This window comes from Cyrtonyx montezumae, unplaced genomic scaffold (assembly GCF_038088225.1).
Source record: "Cyrtonyx montezumae isolate F1298 unplaced genomic scaffold, pur_monq_1.0 scaffold_3, whole genome shotgun sequence".
Lineage (NCBI taxonomy): Eukaryota > Metazoa > Chordata > Aves > Galliformes > Odontophoridae > Cyrtonyx > Cyrtonyx montezumae.
In genome coordinates, this window is record NW_027072034.1 from 65,115,700 (window position 1) to 65,127,893 (window position 12,194).

Here is a 12,194-nt window from a genome sequence, read left to right on the forward strand (position 1 = left end):
ACTGCAATAACTAATTATTCTTAAACTCTTGCCCACTGGGATACCGAAATTTGTATTTTCTCTCAGAAAAAGTAAAAAAAAATTGCTTAACCACAAAGGGCTGTATTCAAGTGTACCTTATTAATGCTTTATCATTTGCCAAGTGATTTATGTCGACCTTGGACCAATACATTAAGAAGATATGATGGTCACTCCCTGGTAAAATGGATTCTTATGTAAGATCAAACCACTTTTGACTCTTTGAATTCTGCCACAGCTGATGAATGTTGAAATATGGCAGCAGTCTCTGCCAGCAAGCATGGTTTATGTATACCAAAGCACTTTGTGTCTGAGGATCAAAAACTGTCGTAAGTGTGCAAATAAATACTAAACAAATCTTTTGTATCAAACATTTATGCAAAGATAAATAATTGTTACACTGCAAAATTGTAAGTTCCATGTACAGTACATCAACTGGGTTACAATGCGTAAGAGATTAAAGAAAACAAGAAGGTTTTGTTTAACTACAAACAATCTATCTTAAAATTGATATACATTGCAGGTATGTCCTCATAAAAATTTCAAATGCATTTTCATTTCATTACTCACAACTAGCTGACTTACATCTCTTAGCAAAATAAACACATACCCTTTATTCAGCAAGGCATATTTTGTTACTGAATTAATAATCAAACATTATATAAAAATGATCTGAACAATTGCCTCAAGGGGGAGCTTACAGTTCATTCTTGTAGATCCTTTGCATTTTCAAGCCATTCCAAGCTAATGTTCTCAGACGACATTACAATACAGCCCAATTGCAAAATGTTATTTTTGCTTTGCTTTCAGTCAATAAATCGTTATACCTCCATGCTACTGTCCTTCCTAGGGGTCTTTGAAATCCATAGTGTGGACTGGTTTGGACTTGTTTTTGTTCTTCCTTTACTGAAAAATAAAAATATAAACTATTCTCAGTGCATATGTACCTTTACAGTCCTGATTCAGATTTGTTATCAGACCTGGATATTTCAACCCCCACTTGAAGGCCACCTTTGTTGGCATAGATGTTCCCTCCACACAAGAGTCATGCCCATGCTGCACCAAGCTTAGTGCCACAGTGGCAGGTCAAGGTAAGCAACCATTACCAATGTTACAGGATCACCCTTTTTAGGAGAGCTTCTGTGCAGTGAGATGACTTGGATGGCATTTGTTTTTCATTTTTCAGTTCACATTCATCCTCACTTACTCATACAGCATAGTCTTCTCTGTCTCTGGCCAGAGACTAAAACCTCTCAGAAGACTGCTCTCTATGAATACATGTGAATGAATGTGTGAACACTGATTCACCAGGGAATTTCCATTTAATAGAAGGATGCACGAGGGACAAGAGCATACATGTCCCCAAGGTATGTTTATGTGCTCAAGGTCCAGCCTGCCCATCCAGAAGGGATACCACAACTCTGCCCATGTGCATCTGGGGGCTGCAACCCTGTGATCACAACACACTAACAAGTGACAGCTTAGCCAGAAAGCCTCTTCCTTTCAGGGTTTTACTTAACTTCTAATGAAGCAATGGGGTATGAATCAGACTCCTAGCAATGAATGTCCAGTAGAAAGCTTCCTGAGAACTAGCTTTCATTCAGTGCCATTGACAGTAGTTTTTGTGAATTCAGTTTTGTTCTGTAGGTTGTTTTTTTTTTTTTAATAAAAAATATAAAACTCATTGAAAAGTACTTGTTCTGGAACATTACAAAACCAGTCACACTAATATTTACAGGGAACTCAGAGGTGCCCTGAGGTTGAAGGCAGTTTTTCCATATGGCTAGCATCTTCTCTGGTATGACTGCCACAATGCTCCATCATTCCTCATTTAGATGACAAATAACTGCAGTCTGCTGAAAAGAACAGGCATGACATGAGCCACTGCAGCTGCATTGTCATCAAAATATTTTAGTCTCTGGCCAGAATATTTCACATTGATACACCTTCTGATTTAGTGAAAACTAGAGAAGGAGAAGTGGCCCTGGTGGCACTATGTAATTCTGTACATTGAAAGCCTGGGAGTCAAGCTCCCAACAGTACTATACATTCAGTTTTACTCAGTTATTACTGTGTGTAAATGTAAGCAAGTCTGGAATGATTTAAAGTGCACTTTCAGGGAGCTGAACAGCATAGTAGTTTTCAGTCCCCCCAGACTTGCCTTTGAAGCCCTACAAGTAATTCATGAAGTACCTGTGCCCATCAGAGTAATTGAAAAGCCTCCTAAGATTTCAGTGGACTTTAGATCAGGCCACAATGCTATAAACAAAGCAATTGCAATGGATCAAGTAGTTTAAGCACTTCTTTAAGAAACTGATTCACTACTGATTTCCAGATTAATAGAACAAAATCAAGCATTTTTTGTAAACTTGTGTTGAAATGCTTTCAAAAGTGCCCCGACTACACAGCAGGAAGAATTCCTAAATAACTTGGGCCAGATACAAGCTAATCTTCAGTTAACCTAAATAGCTTTTCGTAAGTTTCGCAACTACTTCAAGAAACTGGTTTTAGTATAGAAGGTGCAATAAATAGCACATTGCTGTTTTGATCATCATATGCAATCATAGAAACTGAGAAATATACCAGGTAGGAATTTAAACTTTCTGCAAGGCATTCAGATGATAATGGAGATGGGTCTTTGAAGCAGTTTCTCCTTGCTTCCCTGGAAGAAATGAAAGGGAGAGTATCTAAGCATAAACAAGCTGATCATTTCTGCTAGCTACAGGGAAGATGTTTCACTTTGCTTTATTACTACCCTTTAAGAGCCCAACACCAGGCAAAATAAGTCATGACCTTTCAAGCTAGGCATGTCCTGGTTGGCCATGGATTGTGTCTTTCAGAGGAAAGGTCACCACGTTGTGGAAGCCTAAAAAAGAATGAGAAGTCAAGTTCATTTGGAAAGTTGGGGATCCGTCCTTCACCAGCAGGACAGTATTTCTTTCCTAAAACTCCACACCGCGGAGCTGATTAATTTAAGTGGTTGACTCTTTCTTTGATTTGCCTTTGCCAAAGTACTGTGTATTTCTGATGAACCAAAATGATTTGCAGGGTAAGTCATATGTGGAAAAAAAATTAAAAAAAAAAACACTTTTTTTTTTAAGATTTGTTTCAACAGATATGAACCAACATGTTTCATCTTTTGATATACTAGAATATACACTTCTGATTTAGATGAGTTTTAATGGAAAAAAAAAAAAGATATTATTTATTTAAAAAATATATATATATTATTGCAAGCCAAAATGAACTATCTGGAAAAAAAAATTGTTACTTATTATTCAAGCAGTATTTACTATATCTTTGTTGTGTGATTTTTACTTCTTGAAAGTTCAGATTAATTATTTCTGGATGAACTTCTATAGCATCAAAGGCCTGATCAAAGCCCACTGAAGTCAACTCCACTGTCTATTGATTTCAGTGGGCCATGAATCTCTCATTGTCTTCCTAAGACTATTTGAGAGCTTCACCTTCCACAATCCTTATTTTTTTTTTTTTTTTTTAGAGGGAGAAAGAGCTGAAAGAGAAATAGGGGAAATGATGTGAAAATGCTTGTCATTCACTTACCAAGCAATTCAGGTCCATTGTAACATGTGTTAAAGATTTTAATTGTCTGTGTAATTTCTACTGTTATGCATAAAGTTCCCTTTTTCACTTTTTTACTCTTTTTCCTTTGAATTGCTATCTAATTTATTTTTAGTAATAATCTATTTTATATGGCAGACCTTGTAATGCCTTCTCTATTTGTTCACTTCTCGCAAGAAGACACATTACTAAGGATCACCATGATCATCAGTGTACATTCATACAGATCCAACCAGATTTCAAATGTTTTATCACTTGAAATAAGGTATTTCAACTATTTGATTGTAATATAAAATGAAAAGTATAAAAAAATAAATAAATAAATAAGAAATGATTTTTTTCTAATTTCCTAAAACTGTGATGTCAAATTTACCCATATTGCTTCACTTCAAGAGTGATAACAGAGCCTGTGAATCTGTTTTTTGTTCTTCCTGTTATTTTTATCAAAATAATTTTTATCCATTAAAAACAGAATTATAAAATGGCTTGGGCTGGAAGGTACCCTTAAGGTTATCTAGTTCCAACCACCCTACTATAGGCAGGGACACCTCCAGCTTGTCCTTGAATGCTTCCAGGGAGGGGGCATTCACAACCTCTCTGGGCAACCTATTCCAGTGTCTCACTATGACAGAATTTCTTCCTGATATCTAGTCTGAATGCACTCCCCTCCAGTTTAAAACCATTTCCTCTTGTCCTGTCCTGAAATACTTCAGTTTAAACTTTTCTGAAGTACATTAACTTGAGATCATTTCATGGAAATAATGCCGAATGAAAAATATCCTTAGAAGTTTCAGGAAGATTAACTGAGAAAAAAATTACTTGTATATTTTCGCATCTTGGTATACCATATTTTGAGAAAGAAAAAACGTCAGAAAATATTTAAAATGTGAATAAAAACATATAATTTTCCATAGGCTGAAATACCTCCCATTTACATAATAAAACAGCTGTTTGACACTCTCTTTCAATGTATATCCCTTCATTTTATCTTCTTTGACAGATAAATAATGTACAATGAAGTTGCACTGGTCTCAAAACAAGTTGTTGTTTTTTTTTGTTTTCAATCTGCCTACACCAGTGTTTCATCTCACTCATATGGGATGTGCACTGAAAGAGCTCCTGGTCACTCTCAGAACAAGCTGCCATTTTGTTCAGAAAGTGAGGTGAGTCCTTGAGTTTGCCCTGTATCAGTGAGGTTCCATTCCCACTACTATTCGCTGAAGCCCAGATGCTACACAGGAGGTGGTCATGATGGAAGATGTGAAGTAAAACTGCTGACAGCGGCTCAGCACATCAAATGGTCAGCAAAGATATCTTCTTCAAAACAAGTGAAGTCCTAGGGCAATATACTTTGAGAGACCTGGAATTATTTCAGCTTACTGTGGAAAGGCCTGAAGGTAAAAGTTCAGCTCTAGCAGCTGTAAACTACTTGGATTTTAATAGATGATAAGATACTTATTTCCATACTTGGAGATAAATGTAGGCAGTCCTTCATTATGAATAGCTTACAAATGGAAACATGAATTCTGCATTATCAGACCACTTTCAGTTAGTGTATTTTACCTTTTATGAAGCATCTGGAAGCAGCAAGTCCCAAAAGCCACCAGTATCAACAGTAGTAGTGGTATAGTGGGTATTACGACATAAATTAGGTTTGGAATTATACCTACAAGATAAAAAGTTCTCATTAAAGCCTCTCGTGTTGAAATACTCCTGAGCATGTGAGTAAAAGTCTGGAATAAACTATCAGAAAAACATTATCTTATGCAGAAAAATATTTATGCATTCCTTCTATAGGAAAAGCTATGAAAAGATGACTCAATAAAATAAATAATAAAATAGTTTTCCCAGTGAAATATAAAACATACCTTAAGGTTTTACATTTTGACATTTTTATTGTGTCAGTGTAAGGTTTCCAATTTCTTGATAGAAAGTTCAAGTATTTAAAAGAGTATATTTCTAGTCTATTATTTCTATGATGCATATAACCTTTTGAGATAGCTGCTCTTACATCCTGGATTCCAAGTACACAGGACTACTAAAGAAACAGGCCCTGCTCTTTCTCTAATTCCCCTTGAAAGATGTATGCAAAATGTCCTCAGCTAACATGAAGAGAGATAAAAGCCAAAAGTGCTTCCCTGCAGGTCCTTGAGCAAAACGAGTGGGAAATGCTCCAAGCTGTGACCGTTATCTGCCTAGAATAGGACATGGGGCTTAAAGCTTCCAGGAAGGGTATGTTTCTCAGTAGTCATATTCCAATGTTTTATAACAGTACACACATACTGTACATACTGGGGGGACTTTCTTATCCATTGTGCTCTTTTGAAAATATTTGTACATGCAAGCCTAAATGTGAATGTTCAGGATAGGTTTTTTCATTTGTCTTTTCATGGTTTGTAAAAATACTACTATCAATTTCAAAATAGAGTTCATCAATATATCCATTCCCATGGAGATGGAGTCAGTGAGGGAACTGGCTCAAATCCAGCCAATAAATGTGGAAAGGGAGTGCCAAATTTCCATAATACCATGCTGTATCATCTAAGAACCTGAGCTGCTCCTCAGAGATGTGCAATTCCTTGAATTAAGGCCATGCTACAACCCTCCAAGAACAGCAGGACACTAGGACATAAATGACTAAGCGAGCATCTGAGAGTATTACAGCAAGTTCCCACTCAGCATTTAGCAACACGCAAAACATGAGGTACTTGGGAGATGCATGACACAGTTCTTATTCTTCAGGTAACTAAGGACTCAGTGTCCTATCTGTTAGGAAGGATTCCTTAGTGCCATCTTTGTGATCCCCAGGTATCAGATATAAAAGATACGTACCATATTTTAGTTTGACCTGTAGGGGAAGAGAATAGGAGATAAAGAAACAAAGCTATCATGACTCTAAAAGGAGATGCTCCACAACTGGATAAACACTGGTGAAATCTTGTATCATGATAGAGAACACTGGGGCCACAGCATCACTGCAGATTTCAAGGATTGCTGAGCTGAAGGTTTAGAACAGAATTTGGGGATACATGGAAAAAATTTATTTCCAAAGCTACAAACAGAACAAAGTAGAACTCTTGAGATGTAATTCAAAGTATTCTTCAGGGCACCTCCTGAAGCAATTGATTGCTCCTTCCCACTGACAATAATGGAAATTGTTAATAATTTAAACAAGTCCACTGTTAATATTTTTAGTATACCATTAAATTCTTATGAACACATTACCTGTTTCAGTAGCTATAACATGATACTGATCTTCTGGTTTGTTTGTGTCATAAGGATTTCCCACTGGCACCGTTGGAAAAACACCTAAAAAGAATACCAGACCTTTTAGGAAATCAATGTTCACAAAATTGAACTGTTGCACTTTTTAATAAATTAACCATAAAAACATTTTAATTTATTTTAGAAAAATTAAGATTAAACAGATGGAATTAAATATATAAATAGGATTTTGTTGCAAAAATTGGGATATCATCTGGAACAGGAGTTATGATCTGAGGTATATAAATGACTGCCATATTAGCTGTTAGTCTCCAAGAAATATTTTTATAAGTTCCAGTACTAACCTATGCCTGATAAGCTTAAGTAATTTTGCAAGTTCCTGTAAGTTATCCTAATCATTACACATTATTGCAATTCAATTAAATATTTCAAAATTTCTTACCATAATCTGGCTCTGCTCTGTCTCCTAATTCTTTTTCCAAGACATTGTCTGTTAAATCAATATTTGAAATCAATCACTGAAGAAAGAATGTGTGTAATAAAACAGATACTTTCATTATTTTGCATGCAGCATCACAGAAATATTTGCCAGAACAATTATGGCTTAATTTTTCAGCAGCATTTCCAATGACTATTAGCAAAATAGAGTCCATTTACTTTTACTTCATACATTTTCCTCCCCTCAGAAAAGGGCTATGGTTTATTTTAGCTCAAATTCTTGATGGCTTCTGCTAAGTTACTGCAAAATTAATCCTTTCATTTCTTGTGCTAAAACTCTTAGTATATAATAATACTATATATAATGTAGTAATACTACTAGTAAATTGGCTGTGTTTTGTATTATGAATAGCTGAAGTTTAAATTATTTGGAGAAGAGGGTAAGGTTTTTCGTAAGTCTTACCCATGGATTTTAGGTAGTGCATGTAGTTTTCTTACACTGCAGTATTTCCTTTAGGCAGTGAAAGAAATGTTACACACCCATCTATATGCATTTATACATCTATTCTTTTCCTCCACGTGATACAAAAATACATTTCTGGAGAATAGCCTGTTTTGCTAGTGAACACAATTCCAGAAGCTTGGAAGGTAAATAGCTACAATTTTGCAGTACTGTATTCAGCCACATAACAATGCCAATATAGATAATTATCTATATGTTGTTTGCCTTAGTGATGTGATGTTTCTTATTATACGGGAGTAATCAATTTCTATATGGTGAATGAAATATAAATTTATTTTTGTTGTTACATTTATCACTTCGTTTTCTGCCAACCCAAAATACCCAGCTTTTTTTTGTAGAGAAAGCAATAGAAATTAATAAATCTTTATCACACCATAGCTAAAATGGTAAAGTAGTATGCTATTGTGAAACTATTACTTCATTTACATTTCTGTGTTTTTAAAAACATGAAATATACTCAAAACTGCATTCTTTTAATCTAACCTGCATTTTATGACACAAAAATATTGTTATTTTAATAACAAAACATGTTTTATTCTCTTATTTCAAACCAGTTGTGATCAGCTGTAAAAATGGAAAGGCTTTATATGTCACAGTTCCTTGAATGGCTCTTATGACTAAGATGATCACTGATCACCATAAGTTAACAATAGTCATTACTAATTTTAGAACTAATAATGTATTTTGGAGGGTAGAGCTGTTAAATATATTTTCATATCAAGCCTTCCAAGTATTTAATATTTGCTTACAATATTAATTGCCATTAATAATATCATTTTTGCAATAGCCAGTGAGAGAACTGCCTATCCACCAGAGCTGGTGGGGGAAAATAGCCTGGATATCTACAGAAGAGTGTATAATCCCCAAAGACTGTTATCATTACTAGCTCATGAATACAGAAAAAGCAGGTAGGAAATTCTGCAGAATTTGGTAGGTTAAATAGCTGCTAAAAGTAGGATTTCATATTAATTCTGATTTACAGGTTAGTTTTTGAAAAGACACACTGTACATTATTTGAAGATATGCGCATGATCCTGCTGAAAAACGTCTTGATTTTCTGTAGATGCCATCAAAAGCAGAAGCTGTTGCAGGCTCAACTTCAAAGTTTACTTTCCATGTCTTTTCTTCTGATTGCATAGTGTTCTAGTTTATACTTCACATTTCCTCTGCTTAACCTAAATCATGCCTGAAGTACAGCTAAATTGCATAAGCCTTGGTTTGTTTCTGTCACCATCTACAAACGCAGACTTTTTTTCCTACTATTCTGGACTAACTGTTTTCTTTCTTTATGACAATAATGTCAGAAATAGTTATCATATATAGGTTTATATAGAATTCCAGAGGTATGAACCTGCAAGGATAGCTTAAATTTTTGTGGTAGGACCAAGAGATGTTTTGGCCACTCTATATCATAGCAAGTAGGGGAAGGAGAAAATGACCATTTAAAATAACTTTTTGAAGAATAAACTAGAATAAGTTAAATCAATGTAATCCTGACAAGGCAAGATAGTGAAGCTAACCTTGAAAAAACATTCTTCTCAAATACAGATAGTTTTACTTAGAACACCATTAGCTTTGATAAATTACATCTCCAATCAATGTTAGCTCTGTCACTCACACTCCAAAGGAACCAATAATATTGGCAGGTCTAATAGACATTTGCAGCTTTCCTCACAAAACAAGAGGCAATTGTTTTTCTAACAAAGTGTCCCATCTGTGAGAGATGAGTTCGATTTCCCTACCTGGGCCATACTTGCAGATAAAATTGTGCTTCATGTTGCATCTATCATCATTCCACTGATAAAGATATGGCCCTCCCAGACCAGGATTTGCAGTTGGCTGATGATACATGACGACACAGGCTTCACTTCCACAGGAAGGCTCATCTGTATACCAGTTTCTAGTAGTAAATAAAAAGAAAAAAACCTTTCAAATTTTGACAATAAAACTAATCAGAATATCAAGGCAAACAATATAAACAAACAAAAAAAGACTTCATCTTTTTCAGTGCTAAGCAGCATTTCCCGCAACATTCCTAAAAGGAATTTAGGGCCTGGATGCAAATCTCTTGATCTTAAAATTCTGATCAAAACCATCTCTGTAGAAATAACACTGCTCTTTTATCCACTTTCATTCCTATTTGACTCTTAACAGACCCCTTTGTCCTGAGGCCTGTGAGCTGCTGTTTTTCTGGCCTTACACTTAATCACAAAATTAAAGCTTTACCAAAAGACAGGGTAGAAACAGAACAGTTTGCATTAAGCAACCTGCATTAATTTACTTGCTGGCTGGCTGCCCAACTTGAGGTGGCCAGTCTTGCAGAATTTATCTGAAATGGGAGGAAAGAAAATTGTAGGCTGCCATGCCCTAGGCCATCCCTTCACAGATTAAAATTAAAAACCTTGTCTGCCAGCTCCCCTTTGGCTGGAGAAGTTAAGGAGTTATGCCATTAACTTCACAGGGCAGCAAGCAGGTCTCTTCCAATCCAAGCTGCTCCATGATTTTATGATTCTATAATGACTTATTTTTTTACCAAGCATTTCACCCTGCATTTATTTCCATACCTTCTCAATAAGCAGCTTTAGAGACTTACCTGTAGGGTGAAATACTTCCATCAGCCCAATGGTAGAGGTCAGGGCAAGCACTGGAGGTGGCCAGTCCATCACCACTTCTCCACAACCCAATCCAGAAATCACCATCAGAAATCCCAGAGCCTGACTTAGTGAGGTTCTGTAACATATTTTCTATTAGCTGTTGCTCAGCTTCACTTTCCAAGCTCAGTAAGGCCCCGCCATCCATTTCACAAGCTTGGCGGGCCTCCTGAAAGCCCACGCGTCTAGACAAGTCCTGGAAATAAGCAATCTTGTAGCAGGAACGCTTGAAGCCACTATAGCACACTTTTTGACCTAAAAAAAAAATTAAAAAATAGAAAGTAGATAGAGAGAAAAGCTATTTGACCAGAAAAAAAATGTTTAAACTTCTCAGTGTTAGTGGCACCTAGCTTCTCACACCCTTCCATGCCAGATGCTGTTTTGTCAGACTGCCCCCCTGCTGCCATGTGTCACACCACAACAAAACTGAACTGTTCAACCTCTACTGCCATACCACCAATGCACACCTCGGAAGTTATAGACCAGCATGATAAAACAGAAGGCATTACTTTCAGAGTAGCCCTTGTATTTACCGGCAAACTTTAAGTTGGAGCAGCCAATGACTTGTGAGGCCTCAGATCTCATCTAGGATATCAAGCAGGCAGGGGGACTCAAGGGGATTAGTGAATGCACTATGCAAGAGAGATGAGTCAGGGAGTGCTGAATGTGTGCTGCAAACTTCAAGTTTAGCCAGTGAGTAGGTTACTCATGAATTAGATAAAGAGTCTGGGATCTGGGTGGACAGTGTGGCCCTGCCAGTACTCAAGAGATCCACAAATGTGCATGCACATGTCAGCCTGGTGAGTGGATCCCACAAGTGCATGCTGTTGAAGCCAGCAACTTGTCTCCAGCTGTCTGTGTGATCAGTGTGTGTCTGGGACCTGCACTCAGTTTTGCTGCAGATTGAATGAACATGCAAATAGGAAAATGGCAACCATGTTCCCCAAGTCCAGGCAGAGATGCCAAGCAGCAGGCTGGACTCTACAAGTCCAGAAGGTCAGGACAAAGTCCATGAACCAGAGGTGCTAGCGATGGCAGCCATGATCCTTAAACCCCTTAACACAGTCAACAGAACATCCAGACATTAGCAGATATAACAATACTACCAAGATACTGAAGAATCCCTATGATTCTTTTGGAAAACACTGAATCTAATGCAATCACAGAGGTTTTCCCTTCCCTTCTTAGTTAGAACTGCAGAAAAAAATCAAAAGACAATGACAAAATAATGCCTTTTCCTTCCAGTTCTTTGGAAGATGCCTTTTTCCTGAATAGGAAAAACAATTAACTAGAGAGATTCTCTAGAGCTTATTCAACATGTACTCACTTAAGCAGATCTACAGTGAGTTTATCTGGCGGACAGAGAAAGGGTTTGAAAAAATGAACATAAAGACACAATCAACTTATGACTTTTCGCTAAATCTGAAAGTAACTTCTACTTCTGGAATCTTTTTTTATTCTCGAAGTGCAATAGTTGTATACTACATTTTATTTTTAGTATTTCCTGTGATTCTTATGAACCTTCCTCAAAAAATCTGAAACCTTTCCTTCATGACTGCCTATTACAGTTCATGTAGGGGAAACACCCTCAGTAAAAAGTGTCGTTGCTGTCCCATTTTTACTTAGGCTTAGCAGACAGGCTTCTGAAGTTGTCTCTTTAAAAGAAAAATCTAATGTAAGGAAAATCTGGAGCCATCAGTCAGGTTCAGTGACCAGTAAGAGTCCAGCCCCTTGGACTTTCTCCGATGATGTCCTGA

General features: G+C 36.6%; 1 protein-coding gene across 1 annotated transcript; it reads right to left on the minus strand.

Moving 5' to 3' along the window:
* Positions 1–434: 434 nt before the first annotated feature.
* Positions 435–11,022, minus strand: CHODL (chondrolectin). The gene is made up of 7 exons (XM_065740856.1): positions 10,971–11,022; positions 10,380–10,692; positions 9,529–9,686; positions 7,268–7,315; positions 6,826–6,909; positions 5,164–5,266; positions 435–924 (listed from the first exon to the last, which is right to left on the minus strand). Exons 1-7 carry the CDS (start codon positions 11,020–11,022, stop codon positions 840–842), a joined length of 843 nt encoding a protein of 280 aa, XP_065596928.1. The 3' UTR covers positions 435–839.
* Between the last annotated feature and the right edge of the window lie 1,172 nt (positions 11,023–12,194).

What these genes read in the sequence shown, in the direction of transcription:
- CHODL (XM_065740856.1), bottom strand. Translation starts at nt 11,022, where the DNA reads ATGAGATCTGAGGCCTCACAAGTCATTGGCTGCTCCAACTTAAAGTTT. An exon ending in CAGAGCAGAGCCAGATTATG is followed by an intron (nt 6,910 to 7,267) that starts GTAAGAAATTTT and finishes TATTCTTTTTAG; the next exon opens with GTGTTTTTCCAACGGTGCCA. An exon ending in TGTTATAGCTACTGAAACAG is followed by an intron (nt 5,267 to 6,825) that starts GTAATGTGTTCA and finishes TTTATCTTGTAG; the next exon opens with GTATAATTCCAAACCTAATT.